The 18,193-nt window shown below is 42.6% G+C and overlaps 1 protein-coding gene across 5 annotated transcripts in view; it reads right to left on the reverse strand.

Annotated features, from left to right (window-relative positions):
* Positions 1 to 103: 103 nt before the first annotated feature.
* Positions 104 to 18,193, reverse strand: part of iqsec2 (IQ motif and Sec7 domain ArfGEF 2) — a 242,558-nt gene continuing 224,468 nt past the window's right edge. For all 5 annotated transcript variants that reach the window (XM_062974044.1, XM_062974045.1, XM_062974048.1 and 2 more), the window contains 8 exons: positions 13,403 to 13,569; positions 9,873 to 10,012; positions 9,630 to 9,755; positions 7,586 to 7,685; positions 6,798 to 6,959; positions 6,304 to 6,477; positions 4,924 to 4,973; positions 104 to 4,444 (listed from right to left, as the gene is read on the reverse strand). In XM_062974044.1, the coding sequence (XP_062830114.1) occupies positions 3,389 to 4,444; positions 4,924 to 4,973; positions 6,304 to 6,477; positions 6,798 to 6,959; positions 7,586 to 7,685; positions 9,630 to 9,755; positions 9,873 to 10,012; positions 13,403 to 13,569 (1,975 nt within the window). In that variant the 3' untranslated portion in view covers positions 104 to 3,388. The remainder of the gene's footprint in view (positions 4,445 to 4,923; positions 4,974 to 6,303; positions 6,478 to 6,797; positions 6,960 to 7,585; positions 7,686 to 9,629; positions 9,756 to 9,872; positions 10,013 to 13,402; positions 13,570 to 18,193) is intronic.

Raw genomic sequence — 18,193 nt, forward strand, 5'->3', positions numbered from 1 at the left:
AGTATGCATGCTTTTGCTGGCACACCATTGTCATCTCCCACCTGACCTTTACTGAATGATGCAGACAAATAACACACAAGACACCAATTCTTCACACAGCAAGAACATTTGATCAATTTATGAAGCATAAAATATACAGTTTCTTATGTACAAAGTGGACCCGAGGTGAGGGGGTGAGGGGAAGATAGGGAACCAAAAATACAGTCAAATTTGGAGTCTTCCAGCCATGAGCCCCGGGAAAAGGGACAACGGGATAGGCCCATGCCACAGAAAACGCCACGGGCCGGAGGCCACCCCCTCCCTCTTAGAGGCTGATATTTATAATATATAGTATATATACACAGGAATCTCTGTACAGCAACAAACCCGACACAGGAAATGCAGTGCAGGGTAGGGACAAAGTGCATGCTGGGGGGTTGGTGTACTGGGTAGGAAGACTTGACATGGGATATGAAGGGAGGGAGGAGTAGTAGTCCAGGACACCGGAGGGTGGAAATAGGAGCTGCTGAAACCACTATATGCTCGCAGCTCCAGGCAGGACTCCTGGGTTCCCCTCAAGCGTCCTGGAGTGTAATCAATGAAGGCCAAGGAAAACAAGGTATGGCACTTCCAATTGGGGCTGAGGATCGGTGAAGTCACCAGCCTCCTTGAATCCCTCCACTAAGCAGTCCTCTTGTTACTCTTCTCCCTTCCTCAAACAATCCAAGAGGCCAGAAATCCAATCTATCACAGAGCATGTGCTCCTTTGAACTGTTGACAAATAGGGCACATAGTCGTGACTTGGGAGAACAACCAAAGGAACAAAGTGAAAATTGGTTACATCTGCCTTCCTCATTACAGACCTTTCCTGGGGTGACTGATCACACCAGTCTTCCAGCAGCATGGCCATTGGCCAACCTGTGGGAAGAAGGCCTTGTAGTCCAAAGCTCTGGAGGTGACCAGAGTGAAGAAGGCTAGATTAGATCACATTGCTGAAGGTTTCCAGCAAAGCCAAGCCATGCCATTTGTTTTCTCATGAACGAGAAACACAAGAACAACCCATCTTCAGAGATGGTCTTGCTTACTGCATATAGGCAAGTCTCATTGTTCTGTTTTTGCCTCCAAAAAAGGGAAACCAAATGTTTACAAATGGGTTTAAAGACCAAAATAATTTGATCTGTCCAAAAGCGATCATGTCCTTAGAAAACTGTCACCAGGCACTATGAAATAGACATCTTTTCTTGCTTTTCGAAAATTGCAAGATGGTGAGTCAATCTCATGTCTCCCTTGGCTCCAAATCCAAGCAATTAAACACGGTAGTCCTGTTGCTAATCCTACTTGATGAGAGGGGTGGGTTGTAGGATGAGGTAACAGCGTCAGGGAAGGAAAGGTCGGGAAGAAGAATAGGCCTGGGTGGGCTTGGTCAGGGATGAGTGAGATTGACCCCATCTTTTTTCCTCCAAGAAACAAAGGGGAAGAAAGGTTAAAGTGCATCTTAGCTCCCAAAGAGAGGAAGAAGTGGGCTTCCCTACCTCCTCCCTACTGACAGGATGAAAGAGCAATTCAGGTGAGAGGAGAGATAATACCCTGCTTTCTGACCCTGCCCCAAATCAGTGAAAGGGTAGAGGTCATACAAGCAAAGCCAGGTATGGATATATATATTTATATGTGAGCCCCCCTCCCCAATTAAAAATTGTATTCAGTGCAAACCCTCGGCAGAGGTGGGGAGGGGGAAAGGATTAAGAATAGCCCTTTATGAATAAGAACTGAGAGGGCAAGACACCTTCTCTCCTCCCACCCACCCACCATGTCCCCAATTTCTCAAAAAAACAAAAACAAACTATACTTCCTCTCTCCCCCCTCCCACCCCATGTTCCTTCCTTTAATGTAAACAGCAAAAACTTGCAAATTCTGTGCAAATTGAAAAATAAAAAGGAGATCCTCTTCTCTTTCTCAAAGTGTTTGGGACACCGTTGTCCTCTCTCTCCCTGAGTCATTTTGGTGGTCCTGGCAAAGGGCTGGGGATCTTTTTTTCATACAAATATAAAATGTCCTCCTAATAGATAATTCCTTGGCAGCCCTTGCAGACACAGGAGTAGTAGGGAAGCAAGGTGCCAGAGGCATCCTGGAAGCCAAGCCCTGAGAAGGCTCTGAAGGAGAAAGTGGCAGTGGTGTTGTGGTGCAGGGAAGTGTGTTTGTATGTGTTCACATACATTGCAATGAGCTCCAGTGGAAAGACTCTCCCACCTTGGCAACACCAATGGCACATCTGCCCTTGAATTAATGTGCAGAAAGGGGAATTTCATCAAGGGCTGCTTGTCATGCAACCAGGTAGCAAGCAACAGCTGCTGAATTTTCCTCTTCTACACAACCATAAAAGTTTTGTGGCATCCTTAACCGAAGACCAAATACCGGAGTGATCAATAGCTGGAGCTGCTCCTCTCTCTTCAACCAGCAAAAGAACAAAGAGAAGGAAGTGTGCTGCCAATGGATCCTTCCTCTTCAGAAAAACAAGGCCATGGGTTATCTGATGTGGCTGGTTCCTATACTTGTGGGATGCCCCTTTCTTGGAGTCAAATCCCTACTGTGAAGCTGACAGCATTTCTGGGCTACAAATAATACTGCATCAATGATATATGCTCTCCACATTTCCCAGGGCCAATTTGTTCTTGGAAGGAAAGAGAGTTTTAGCCGAAAGAAACTGCAATTTGATATTGCAAACGTCTTATTTAAAAAGATAAAAGGCATGGGGCTCTTCTTGGGCCATCCTTCCCAAGGGAGACTTTTGCATGGAGGACCATTTAGTCAGTGTTCTACCACTGCCACAAATGGCGGTTATTACCTTTTGTGCTGTTTGAAAGAGGTTGAAATGCTTAACTACAAAAAAGGACTTCCTTCTGTGGCACTTTGAGAGACATCACGGTGTAAAGTTCTGTGTCCCTTAAGTTAGTACTACTAGAAAGCACCCCATGTTCACCCTCCATTGCACTTCATTCTTTCAACAACACCCCTCACTTCAAAAGATATTGCACTGTCCGTAGACATCCATTTTCTAACCAAAAGGAGAGCAGTGGACAGGGGTAGGAAGAGAGAAGAGATGCAGCTCTTCGACAGCAAAGCCCAAACATGGAGCCACAAGTGGCATTGCAGGTCTAGACGTCTTCCTTTCTGAGGCACTGCTCCAAAGGAGACCCTCTCTCAGTTCTGATCCTAGGAAAAAAAGGACCGAGGGGGTCTGGAGTGGGGAGGGAGGGCGGAAGGGGAATGGCCATAAAGTCTAGACATCCTCCTGACTTCCCCCCTCTCTCTATGCCCTCAGTCTGAACAGAGGAGCCCCCGAGTTCTGTTATTTATGTATATTTATATCTAACCGCCAGCCCCACGGTGGTGGCGGCAACATTGGTATTCCTCACACAACGGTGCTGATTCTGTTGACCTGCTTTGTTTTGGGGTTGGGAGGGCCCTGGGAGGGCATGGCTTGAGGGCCCCCCTGGTGCATGGGGATGTGCTGGGGCAAGGGGGAGGTAGGCGCTGCCGGAGAGTGGGGGCTGAGAGGAGTGTGAGGAGACGGGGGCGGGAGAGGGGGGTAGGAAGGGTGAGGGGGAATGGGGGAATGAGGAGGGGGCATCGGGGGCTGGCCATGGTGCTGCTGAGGAGGGTGGCCATGATGCCCTGGGTATGGCCCAACGCCAGGTGGTACAGGGGGGCGCTGCATGATTTGGGAGGGGTGATGACTGAAGATAAAGTGCTTGGGGGGCTGTTGCCTATGCAGTGTGTGCTGCCCACCACCGGTCTGGTGCAGCTGCTGGGGGTACGTGTGGGCGAGGGCATGCTGGGGGGCTGGGCTATAGAGGGGCAGTGGTGAGGTGGGCTGGCGCCCATGGGGGAAGGGAGGGTGCTGAGAAGCTGCAGCGGCCAGCTGGTGTGCCCGCTTCTGCTGGCTGGGCCGCCCCAGGGTGTAATGGTGGTGGGGTTGTGGGGTAGGGAAGGCAGGCACTGCCTGCTTCTGAGGAGGAGCGGAAAGGGGGGGCTGCTGGGATTGGTGGTAGCGCTGGACATGGGGTGGCAAGGGGTTAGAGGGCAGGGCAAGGGGTGGGGGTGGAGGGGCCGGCTGTGGCGGCGGAGGGGGTTGCTGGGGGTATGGAGGGGGAGGCTGGGAAGAGGGGCCATGGCAGTACTGGGCGTGGAGCGCCTGCAGCTTTGACTGGCTGCCATCGGGCAAGGATGGGTGGCTGTGGTGGGGGTGATGCTGGGGAAGGTGGTGGTGGGATGAAGACGCTGAAGATGAGGAGGCCGAGGCCTGGCTGGGCGGCGTCTGAAAGGGACCCTTCCCACGCTTGCTGCCAAAAAGGGAGCCCAGGAAAGATGATGAGTTAGAGGGGGGCCGAGGCTGGGGCTTGTATTCCTCTGGAGGAGGCGGAGGTGGCACTCTCTGGTGGGGACGTGGGCTGCTAATGATAGATCCCTGGAGCAACAAAGAAGGAGCAAAGGGAGAGAAAGAGTCAGAAAGGAAAGGAAAGGCAGAGGTGGAGAGAGAGAGAAACAGTGGGAAAGAGAAAGAGGGACGGATTAGACAACTGGCTTTCATCATCACCTTTTGCCTCCAGAGTTAGGACTATCCTTATATTGGCTCAGAGAAGACCCACCATTCCCAGCTGTCTGAAGGAGGGTGGGACTTAGTTATAAGCAGATCACCCTGGCCCACTCTCTCTGTCCCAAGAAATGCTCCCCATGTTTTAAAAGCCCACAGGTCTCTCTCTATTGTGGGCAGAGGTACAGATAAAGAAAATAAGTGAGAGAGAGACAGACTGAGAATGAAATAAACCCAGCAGGACTGCAAGGAAGCAAAATGCACTGGGAGGGAGGAAGGAAGGGGGGAACTCATCTGTACCCCTCCACCCGTTCCACTTTAAAATCTGGCTCATTTTTCTCTGGACCACTTACTTCAATTGTGCTGTCCAAGGATCCCACGCTGTTACGACGACCCCGTTTGCCTGCAACAAAGCAGGAGTTAGCCAGACCTGATGTCCCTTTCACCTTTCCTTTCCAGATGATATTCCCAACTTTGTATTGGGTGTAGGGGGGATGGGACCCTCCCCAATCCCATAAAGCAGAGCAACAGAGCAGAGATAGAGTTAGCAGAAGAGAGAGGAAAACAGAGAGTCTTGCCCCTGCTCCACTTCAGTCTGATGTAGCGTAGGGATTACATGACATACATCCATATTCTTTTGATGCCATTAAAACAACAGCCAGCTCTTGTATCCACAAATATGCCCACACCAAAAAAGTTCCAAAAAAACCCAACAAATCTTGATTTTGCCATTTTAGATAAGGGATACCGTTTTACCAGACAATATATATGGGTTTTGACCATCCAAGGAGTTTGGTATTCATAGTAGTCCTGGAAGCAAACTAGTGTATACCAGAAAGCTGTATTTCTTGGTATCCACTGCAATTGGGTCAGAATGTGCATGGATTTCTATTGCCACCTCCCCTCTAATACTTGCACCTTTCCTAAGACTTGTAAAATGGCTGCAGTTTCCCCTCACCCACACATCATTGTAGGCATTTGTCTCCCAACAAGAAGAAGCCCACTTCTACTAATGTCTGGTGATCAACCCTTGCAACCCAACTTCAGGAGTTTCATTTTTCACCATGTTTACAGGAGGCCATTAAATTATAGGGGATGACATAATGTGTATCTTTCAGTTTTCTTTCAGTCAGGGTGGGATGTGTTAGTGTGTATACAATAAATAGGATCTATGGACCACACTAAAATATTGAGGTTTAAGAGGATCAAATGGCAACTGTTTACTAATCTGCACTGCTCACTTTTTATATGCTGTGGGTGATTCATATTTGAATGTTCCCCTCATACAAAATCTTTCTGCTGGTAGAAATGTCAGGGAGAAAGGTTCAGCCTAGACTTCTGTTTTTCTACATGAAGGCATTTGTCTCCTCATTAGAGAACATTCAAAACACTCAATTTTACACTTAATGATTTCAATGATACAGTTAAGAAAAACCTGCCAAATAAATAAACTGGTGCTGCTCCCTGCTCTTCAATTCTGCAAACAATGCACTGGGGAAGGGAAGTAGTGATGCCATCTACTACATTTCATTTCAGTGGTCACCTGGCAACACCTACGGTGCCTTAAGAACCTCACCACCTCTCAGTTCTGCAGCTTTTAAAAAGTTCTCCACCTCAGCACAAATCGAGAAACTCTGTTTCCTTCCTCATCTTCATCCCAGCCCCGAGTCCATCAGCCCCTCTCCTCCTGGAGCCATGGAAAGAACCCAGAGTTCTGACCCCCAGCCCCTCACCAGCATCGGAGAGGTCGCGGAGGGAGCTACTGAGAGCACTTCTCTTCAGTCCTTCTCCCACCGTGTAGGCATCCTCCAGGCTGCTCCGGGTTAGGGTCCCATTCACAGCATCCTTGGGTCCAGAGGAGGGTGAGGCATTGGGGCGCATCACTCCTTTCTGCTTCTCTAACTCCGCTGTAAAGGTTAATGGAGACAGACAGGAACACATTTAAAACCCTTCCCTTTTCTGCCCCACAGCTCTAGTTTATATACAAGACCTACATTGAAGGAGACCCAGCATAGGTCTTGTATATGATCTGCACTAAGGTCAGCTATGTCTGCACAACTAAACAAAAATGCTATGATTATGCAGTACTTAGCTCTGTGTGGCAGGGACAGGTCATCCTTAGAATGTCACAGCCATTAGTAATGTTCCCAGTTTGTTTCTATTTTTTGCTACACTCACTCATTTTAAAATACATTTCCCAGCGCAAGGAGTAGGACCAACCACTCACATTCAACGCGATATTTCTCCATCTCTTGTACTTCTGCAATGGATTCCCGCAGGTCACTGGTGAAGCGCAATCGATCCTGCAGACTGGGGGCATTGAAGATGATCAAGACTTTCCTTTCCCCACCAGGAACAGCTGAGAGCAGTTTAATCCCAAACTGGTAATCTGCGTGGAAGAGATTCAGAAACCAGCTGGGTGAAGATCCTCTAGCATCAAAAAGCAGGAAACCAGGGAATATCTATCCATCTTCCTGACTTTCTACATACACGGGGGCCAAGTTGGTGTACAACATTTTAAAAGTGCATTACAGTAAAGAACCCTCCTCATACAAAAAGTAAAGCACAATTAAAATTATGTTATAGAAAGACACAAGTTAAAGATAGCTGTAAAAACATGTCTGCAACAGTATTAAAAGATGCATAACACAAAACAAAATAAAATCATGATACTGTCCCTTGCAGTAAAACTCTGCTGCAAGAAGCTAAAACTCCAAAGCTTTCTTAAATAAAAATAGACCAGGATGTTGGCTTTTTCTCCAAAGGACAGTAACAGAGTGGTTCTGACTATATCCTGAGGGGTAGGAGATGGTGGATAGGCCATACGTGGGTTAAACTGGCCTGGCACAGGATACCAAGAGGGAGTGGACAGAAGGCCAAAAGAGCCTACTCTTTTTGGGGAGGGGGTGGAGGTTCAGTATGGAAGATGTCACTTTTTCAGGGCCCCATGGATTTACAATGGAAAGAAGGAAGAAGATACTGCTAATCCTCTCTGTAGGTTTTCAAGATACTTACAGGAATTCTGAAAGAGCTGCAACTGCATCTCAACAAGAGGGAAGCTCTGACGGAAACTGTAGGTCACAAGGATCTTCTTCTTCTGGAATATCTTTGTCACCTAAACATTGTGTGAAATGATGAAAAAGATGAAAAATGATGAAAAAGAACAAGATTAACATAGGTGGGTAACAACAGGAAGTTAGCCACTACTCTATGCCTCCTGGACACATCCAGAAGTACAGCCACCTGTATGAACCAGGCCCCACTTTTATGCTGAGATGGAACAGCTTAACCCACCCAGTAAGATACTATTAATTGTAATTCAATCTGATTCTTATATCGGCAGGGGTACATTCCTGAATCTACTGTGGATCACCTTACTGAAATGATTTTTTCCTAGTGGACCTAGGTGAAAAATTCTCATTGTGAAGAACTATTTAATATATTCTGCTCCCACATAATCCTGGACATTTCTTTACCAGGGAAATGAATGGGGCTGCCTGGAAGGGAGGGATTCTTCTGCTTTGTATAAATAGACCCAGAAACAGTAAGGTAAAAGACATCATCTCGCTCTTTCTTATGTCTGTTCAAGGCAATCCGAGGATTTTGGCTTTTAAACTTAAAATATCTGCAGATGAAATACTGTATCTAACACTATGCAACACAGTTTTTGTTCCTGGCTTATAAATGTCATGTCCTAATTGCTTCTATCAAAAATGTGGAAAATGTTTATTAAAACCTTGTATTTGGGGGACGCCCTGCAGCACATTTTGCGATAGGTTTTCGGTGAATATCTGAGAAAGTCTCAACCAATTCGACATATGTGGCAGCTACAAAAATGAGGTTTCTGGAGTATAACAACTACTTTCAAAATAAATATGACACAATTAAACAGGAATAACACTTTCAAACCAGGAATAGATTTTTTTTCCAAATTTTGTTACATAGTGTGATCACAGAGACTTCCCGGGTTGGCTGCTTTGGAGCAAGACAGAGAAAAGTGAGCTCCATTTTCTTTAGAACAGTGGTTCTCAGCCTGTGGGTCCCCAGATGTTTTGGCCTTCAACTCCCAGAAATCTTAACAGCTGGTAAACTGGATGGGATTCTGGGAGTTGCAGGCCAAAACATCTGGGGACCCACAGGTTGAGAACAACTACTTTAGAAGATAGTGAGAATCTTGTTTTCCCTTCCCAACCCTCATGCCACTCAGATACAGTATTACACACTCTGTACCTGTGGAACTGGTACCTGCAGTTTCACCTATCTGCATCTGACAAAATATATAATCTCTAGGAATTTTCTAGGTCCTCCAGATGATTCTATGATATGCTTCTGTTGGAAGTTACCATACAGTTGCCCTAGGGGACCTAGAAAACGTCTAGGGAGGATACACATCTTTCTAGATCCTCAAGGGTGACTATGATAATTTCTGGCAGGCGTCCTCCAAGTGATTCTATGCTTTGTTTCTATGGTAAATTACCACAGAGTTGCTCCGGAAGACCTAGTAAATTCTTAGAGAAGATACATCTCTATGCATTTTCTATGACCTCTAGTGGGACACTATGGTAACTTCTAGCAGAAGTATTCATTTCAATTAGGCTCACTGTTCAGGAAAATATCCCTTGCAAACACAGGGGTTGTGCTATATTTGAAATCAATGAAATACCTTCCTAACCAGAATAAATTTTTCATTGTGCAGTTTTATTGAAAAATATAATTGTAATTAGGTCAGTTTCATGAATCACAATCACATTTCTGTGCTCTGCACAACAACGGCTGTGGCAGTGTTGTCAACAAGAAAATGACAACAGTGATGCAATATCCATTGTTGGAAGGAATACCAAAAGGTGATTGGCAGGCAAATGAACTGGCAATAAGTTACAGCTGTACAAAAATAACTTCTCATAAGGAATGTTGTTGAGTTTTTGTCAGCAGTACCTGACCTCCCTCCTCATCTGGGCTGGTCAAAACTGGCACAAGGTAAGGCGCCCAGATGTGCTCAAAGCCTCCATTCCCCACAGTACCCATAGGGAGACGAGGTGCCTTTGCTCCCTCTCCTTACCACTAGGAGGTCATTGAAGAGGAAGACTTCCCTCTGGTGCAACCCAAGCCTTTGGGGCCGGTTGGGGTCAGGCACCTCATACAGCTGGCAGCAGCAAACCAGGCGCCTGTGGGGCAAGGAGAGGACCTGGGCAGGATAGACCAGAATAACATGTTTGCAGATGGAACAAACAAGACGGAGAGACTGGTGAGACCCCCAACTAGGCCTCCATTATTCCCCTCCCAACAGCCTCTTCTGACTCACCGGCTTTTTACCCACAATCATGCGCTCCACTGCTTGGACCTGAGACACGTGGTCATCATTGGTACGCAGCTCCCGGCTTTGAATTCGTTGGTAAATCCCTACCAGTAGATCACGAGGAATATCTTCACCGTTATCCACTCCTTGGGTGAAGAAATAAGAAGGGAGTGAGAATTAAAAGCAAGATCCTGAGGTACATGTAGTCTGTTTTAGAAAGTAGTATAGTAGAGTCTCACTTATCCAACATAAATAGGCTGGCAGAATGTTGGATAAGCGAATATGTTGGATAATAAGGAGGGATTAAGGAAAAGCCTATTACACATCAAATTAGGTTATGATTTTACAAATTAAGCACCAAAACATAATGTTTAGCAACAAATTTGACAGAAAAAGTAGTTCAATACGCAGTAATGCTATGTAATAATTACTGTATTTACAAATTTAGCACCAAAATATCATGATGTATTGAAAACATTGACTACAAAAAGGTTGGATAAGCGAGTGTTGGATAAGTGAGTACTGTAATAAGAACACTTGGTATGTAGTTAACACTGTAGCACAGGTAAAATTTTAGCATCCAGATGCTGCTATATCAGGCATGAGTAAACTTTGGCCTGCCAGGTATTTTGGACTTCAACTCCCACAATTCCTAACAGCCAGTAGAAGAACATTTTATTGATTAGCCCTTAGGCCATATCAAAGTACCATGCCAAACAACTGGGCTTGAAAAGACCTGATTACACTCTATACAAAAATTAGATAAAACACTTGTAACAATACAATGAATAAATATGATAAAACTGAATGTATACATTGTATTTCATTGTCACCCCTACAATTTACCCCTAACAGAGCCAGTAGTTTGTCCATTCCTGTGCTAGATTAACTCCTATCAGCCTTAGCCAGCATAGTCAATGGAATTTATTGTCTGACTTCATCCGAGGAGCCATAGATTCCTCATTTCTTGGTTGCAGGTTCTTCTAAATGCTTTCTGTAGATTTAATGGCTAACTCTGGCAAAAGACTTATAAAGTAGGCTAGTGTTATTATTCTTGGTTTAAAGACTGGGACCTGATGACATGAAAAACAGGCTTCCTCAATGCCTCCTTATAATACGTAACTGTTAAAATTCAAAGTTGGATTTTGGACTGTATGAAAATTCTTATTGATACTTTGAGTCAAACGTGCTTTAATTTAAAAAGTCTTCAGCAGTGGCTCCTTTCTTTCTAGATGTATTACAACATATTAATTTTCTATCAGAAGTCTTTGATTTTTGCAAATGCTTATAAACATTTAAATCACATTCTGCAATATGAAATTTAACTGATAATCAGGCATAGCTGGATCATTTCTGCTCCTTCTGTAGCAAAAAGGCTCATACTTCAAGCTTACAAACTTATTTGCCACCCATTGTCTAGGAGGCAGAGGATCTTACTGCTTTAGCAAAATTCCCATAGGTATCTTATAAACAATAATATCCAATCAGATTGAAATTTTGTGCACAATAACTAGTGGGATATATTGGTTTGAGTGTTGGACTAAGATTCTGAAAACCAGAGTTCTTCAGCCATACAATCCCACTATATGACCTTGAATGAATCATATACTCTTAGCTCCAGAAAAACCCGATGATAAGGTCACCTTAAGGTAAGTTAGAATCAACTTGGACCTATTCAACAATTCCCAGTTTATTTATATACATCCCTAACACATGAATATATTTCATGTACAGTATTTCATTTCTTCCTCTTTTGCTTTTCTCTCTCTTCTTCCTCTTGCTCATTTTTCTGCTGGCAATAACAACCTTAATTTGGCAATTAAAAGGTTTTTTATTTAGAAATGACGGTGCCATGCATTGTATGTTCCCCAAAAAGGCACTGTACCTGCCCAGAAGGTACAGCATACTTTGTTGGCACATGAGAGGTTATGGGAAATTCCGATTTCTTAGTACAGGCTGTTCTTCAGCCTGATGTATTGTACCTCTCACAGCTACCTCCAACTGAGAGTTGGAATCAATCTGTATTTTTTCTTCCAACTTTATATCCTTTATTTAGTGGGAATCATTCCAGTTTTGCTATTCCCAATGGCAGATTAGAGGACTGATGTCTCAACACAAAACTGCTGCAAATCTTACTTAGCCAGTGAACATTAATTTCTCAAGAGGAGGGGATCCGACATGATTGCGGCATAGTGAAAATATCTATTACACCACTGGAATGGAAGCCTATGGGAAATGGTGCATCACTGTCATATCATTGCATAATGTGAAATGCACAGAAGCAATACACAGTGTGCAGTGAGCATTGCAACATTACTTTAGGTGCATTATTGTTGTCTGCAACAATTTCACAGGCAGAACAAGTCTTTACCTATCTTTTAATTGATTATGTCTACCTCGCAGCCCTGATTACTGTATTGAACTCCTTCATGTTGACTGGTACTGTAACTGTGCTCATTTTAAATTGAACTGTTTTTACTGCTGTTTTATGATATTGTTTTATTATGTTTCGTTTTTTCATGCAGTTGTATGTTGTTTTGACAACTGACTGTTTGCACATGCTGGAAACTGCCCAGAGTCCTCTCGAGGAGATGGAGAAGTATATAAATAAAGGTTTATTATTATTATTATAACTCCATTCTACCACGACATTGGTTGGATACATTTGTTATTGTCCATTGACCGTGTGTTTCATCAACAGAATTCTCGCCATTATCTTTATATTGAATTACCTATAAAATATGGCCTCAATATTATCAGACTAAGCAAAGATCAGTTGGGAGATCCTGTAGGCAGTTTCCAGAAGGTGCACATGAACAGGGAAGTTCCTTGTCAGGTTCACCTTGATGACTTAATCAATTTTCATGAATATGGAGCTGAGATTTGGGCTTCCACTGTTTCAATGCATCCCTTTTTTTTGTCTTATATTTATTTATTGGATTTGGGGTTTACCATATCTGTTTACATATAGCTGATTGTCATGCTTTGGGTGGCAGATTCTGTCTTGGAGGAGACTGGGCCTGTGTGCCTGTGGTCTTCATTACAGGGTTCCTTTTAAAGTGATCTTGAATGAGGACATCACGGACAAGTCCAGCTTTAGACTTGCCTCACTTCTCATGAAAACTGAAAAGTGTATGCACTACATTTAAGCTTCTGAGCTCCCACAAAAGTGAAACAAATCTTCTGTATACTGACAGGTATCACAGTTGTGTTTGTTGTTATGTGTCTTCAAGTCATTTCTGACTTAAGGTGGCCTGAAGGTAAACCTATCAAAGGCTAGGAGTGTGTGATTTGCCCAGGGTCACCCAGTGGGTTTTCATAGCCGAGTCAGGATGTGAATACTAGTCTCTACAGCCGGAGTACAACATTCCTGTACCAAGCTTTTTCTGAGCTCCCAGAAAACTAAAGTGCACCCTCTACATCTTGATGGTGTGTGTGCTTATGTGTGGAGGGGGGCGGGCAATAAAAAGAGACAGCCACAGTTAAAAGTTCCTTTAAGCATCAAGGGCTTTAGAAAAGCGAAGATCTTTGCTCACCTCGCAAATTTTTGATGAAGTCATCTAATTTCATCTTTCGCTCTGCCTTAACACTGGGGCTGTACATGTCGGTGTTCAGAAGGATGATGGCAAAAGCCAGTATGAAGATGGTGTCCGGATTCCGGAATTGGCGCACGAGGGGGGCATTGCATACACAGTAGCGCTGGCTGGAATAAATGAAGTCAAGTCAAAGAGAAAGTGACCATCAGCACAAAGGACAAAGTCACAAGAGATGGTTAGGACAATGCTGAGACATGTTGCTGCCCAAGATAAAAACTGTTCGAGATTGTTTATCTCCCAAGGTTCTTTACTTGTACTTGTACAGTAGGAGCTATACCCCATAAAATCATCTATATTAGCTAACACCACCCAATGGCTTCAATCACTATAACCAGCACAAGGGGTGGCTGAAAATCCTATGCTCATGCACACAGGCACACACACACTGCATTGAGTCAGACACTTTAAAAACTATAGAGAGGAGAACTTGAAAAGGAAAGCTTCTCTATTTTAAGCAGGAAATCTACATTGGCATACGTCTTGCCATAAAATAAGTCTTTGTAATGACACAGGAAAGTGAAACAGTGCACTAAACTTGAGGTGACATTAGCCAGCCAAAAAAGGAAAAGTTGGGCTTAGAAGACTCCAAAGTAAAAGCAATTTATCAAACCATTTTTTTTATAAATTAAAAAAAGTTTTGCTATAAAGATATAAAGAATTTATAGTGAGTCAGAGAGTTCTAAATTACATGGCTCCGCCGCCCTTGAGTTAATTCAGTTTTTTGTTTATAAATATTTATGAAAGTTCCGCATCCCATCATGGAAAGTTCCAAATCCCATTTTCCATTTTGGGATGCAGAACATTCATCAACTTCAATTTACTACAACTTAGAAGGGGCTTTCAAGTAATGTAAATGGCCAAATAATCAGTTTGTAGACAGATTCATTATCCAAAGTTTACAGTGATCAATTGGCAGAAGTCAGTTTTATGCAGGGAAATTCAAAGACAAGCTTCCCTAAGTTTTTGAAGTGGTTTCAGCTGTGATGTTTTAAGGTAACATGGACAAAAAAGAACTTTAACAATGACCAATTTGTTTATTAAATGACGTTCTCTTATGCTCCTTTCAACTTCTCACAAAAGTATGTTTTTGATACTAGGATATTTTGATCATATGTATTGAAACATAATCTGCATTGAAACAATAACACGATAAATCTACAAAAATCCCCTCAACAAGCCCTAATCAATATGCACAGTCAACAGGGTTGTTTAAGCAGCAAGATGGTGCACTAGGTCTATATGCCGAGGCTTCTCAAGGGTTTAAGTTTCAAATCTGTCAAGAGAAGGGCACCTTGCAGTAGACAGAGAGACACAGAGGCCTAAAGCATACATGAGAACATGGATTCAGATCTCTACTTCAATCAAAGCTTTCTGACATATTTACATATTACATGCATCTTCGTCTCTACATCTGTCAGGACAGAAGGCCTTGTGCGCTATGGATTTCTCTATCATTTCCCTGCCAAAATAGGCATCATCCTGAGAGACAGAAAAAGGGAGAGGAGATGTCTTTGAAAAGACTTCTTGTGCACCAAGTCTAAGGACTGGGCAAGATGATTGCTCTGGGAAAGTCACTGGGCATCCAGTTTCAAATCCAAAGAAAAACTAAATACAGTCTACAACTGAAAAAAGATCCTTGTTTGTACTGTATTTTCCCGATTTACATGAATCTTCTAGTTCCCTCATCAGGACACATACTCATTGCACATTGTGGTGAGTTTGCCTCAATGTGAGCGGCCTTTTACAATGTACTGCTTATTTCCTCAATCAGCGGCTATACAGCAGTGGATACTTCACTTGTTTTCTTCCCATCATGCACGCACATATATATATTTCCACCTAAGTTCTTATTAGCCATCCTGTTATGCATGCTAATACTGACAGACAGCCCTCCACATTCACTGAGTCAATGGCTCAGGACTCCCAAAAGGAAAAATGGCAAAGATCATGTGTCAGGATAGCAATTGCTACGAAATCAATATAATTTTTTTAGTCTGTGCAGTCAGACCCCAGAAAGCTAACCTTTGCTCGCAGTGCCAAAACATTTCAAAAATCCACGATTTAAAAAGTTGTGTGTTTCTTTACTATGTTTGTTAGGAAACTGTGCATGTTTCTTCTGTTGGTGGATCTTGTCTAAATTAATCATTTTCTCAGAACATAAAACATAAAATAGAAACTCCTAATTAGGTTTCCTTGTCAGGGAGATCTATACCTGGAAATCCTAAAATATTCCTCAGAATTAAAGTTATTTATGAGATAAGTGACACAGTTTTTGCAGGCTTGATCTCCATTTAAAAGGAGAGGAAGAATCCCTCCCCACATATACATAATATCTCCAAGTCTCTCTGAGATTGCTTTTGATGTCAAATACTGACATATGTTTCTATTTTAAGATAAGCTTTGTTGGTGGTAAATGATGCTGTAGATGGTACACAGGGAAAGAATCCCAGCCCTTTCTCTAATTGTATCCACCATTCCTTCACAGCACTTGGAAGAATTGGGGGCTCCCAAATATTCTGCCCAGACCCAGCCGTTGCCTGGCAATCAAATCAAATCAAATCAAATCCCCATCTTTGGACATATAAGGATGCTGGAGGTAGATGAGGCCAATATATGATGGTCTTCCAGGGATCATATAGTGCAGAAGAAACAAAGAAAATTGAAGAAGGCAAATGTCACTGATCTTCCCCCTAATAGGTATGAGAAATGTGCAAGCAATTTCACAACAGAGGCAACTAACATGGTCTTAATACAACATAGGTCTTTCACATAACTGGACAGTTGTTAATGCTTAGCCATGATGCTAAGAAGGATTCCAAAACCCATCTGCCTAATGGTTGAAGTGCAGCTCATTACAGGATTTCTATGTCAGCTTATTCTGCAAAAAGAAACATCTACACATAAAATAAATACAGTGTTCCCTCACTACTTCGCAGTTAGCTTTTCCTGTCCTCACTATTTCGTGTTTTTTTAATAAACACTAAAATAATAGTATAAATGATAAAGTAATATTATAAATCCCTCTTTCTACTTCCTTCCTAAGGAAAAGCATAAGGAAGGAAGGAGAAGCCAAAGGGAGAAAAAGGAAGCTGAAGCAGTTTTGTTTTCTCCTCACAAGGCATGCACATGCTTGAGAGGCGAGGAGGGTGCAGAGACGCTACTTGCCAGTGAGATTGTAAACAACACAAATATAGAGTCCCTACTTCGCAGATTTTCACTTTTTGCGGGTAGTCCTGGAATGTAACCCCCGCGGGAAGTGAGGGAACACTGTACACCACTTCTTTCCTTCTTTTATCCTTTCATTTGCCTTCATTTTGAGCATCTGTATCTTGCTTCTTCTACTTCAATAATATAACCTGCCTCCCCTTCCAAAAACCCTTGAAGAAAACAATCTGAGCATATTATCTCTCTTGGGGAAATGGATTCCATAAATTAAGAGCAGGTTGTTAAGAAAATGTCTTCTTTGGGTGGCCCTGAATGTTATTTTACCCAGCAGTCTGTTTCAACTTGACTGCTGGATCAACTTGAGTAGTTAGTTTTAAGTTATCAGCATCCTAAAGGATATCTTGGTGCTACCCTGTTTCCCCGAAAATAAGATAGTGTCTTATATCAATTTTTGCTCCCAAAGAGGCGCTAGGTCTTATTTTCAGGGGATGTCTTATTTTTCCACGAAGAAGAATTCACATCACAAACCAGCATAACCAAATAATAATAAGTTTATTTATAGCCCGCCTCCATCTCCCCCGAAGGGGACTCGGGGCGGCTTACAGCAAAATCAGATACAAAACAATGATAAAATAAAATATGAAACATCAAAGAACAATAACAAAAACCAATAATAATATATACACAGCAACCGAAAAAAACACAATGCGGTATTAAAACATCGAATTAAAAACAATGAGGTTGCAATAGTGGATAAGCAAGGTACAGATTATGAGTTACAAATTTTTAAATAGATAAATAGATAACCAAACTGTGAATCCTTTCAAGAATTTCTATATTATATTTTATTGCTATACTGTTTTTAAATTACTGTTTTAAATTTCTGTTCGTATGTAAATTTATGTTGTTGTTGGGTTTGTCCCTGTGTAAGCTGCCCTGAGCCCCTTCTGGGAGATGGAGGTGGGATACAAGAATAAAGTTATTATAATAATAACTTTAATAACTTTATTTTTATACCCCGCCCTATCTCCCCGGAGGGACTCGGAGCAGCTTACATGGGGCCATGCCCGACATAAAAATACAATAACAGCGATAACACAGTAAAACAATTTCACATCAATAAGACATCAACATCAGTAAAACAAGTCATAAAAGTCAGCATACTGCATAAAATGTTAAAAACAGGAGGCTAAAACACATTGTATTATTATTATTACACTATTGTATTATTATTATTATTTCTTGTTACTACCTTTATTTCCATGTACAAAAATCTATGGCATGTACATGTACTGATCCTTCATGCTTCCAAATAAAAACTTTGCTAGGTCTTACTTTTGGGGGCGGCCTTATATTTAGCAATTCAGCAAAACCTCTACTAGGTCTTATTTTCTGGGGATGTCCTATTTTCAGGGAAACAGGGTACTTTGCAAAAAGTGTCTACCACTCAGCTGTTGTCAGGTCTGTCAGTTTAAAACCTGGCTTTGCCACAATCAATGATTGTCTATACATTTTGCGGACAGTTTCAACAAAAAGTATTTTTTTATATAAAAAAAATACTAGCTT

This window comes from Anolis carolinensis, chromosome 2 (assembly GCF_035594765.1).
Source record: "Anolis carolinensis isolate JA03-04 chromosome 2, rAnoCar3.1.pri, whole genome shotgun sequence".
Taxonomy (NCBI): domain Eukaryota; kingdom Metazoa; phylum Chordata; class Lepidosauria; order Squamata; family Dactyloidae; genus Anolis; species Anolis carolinensis.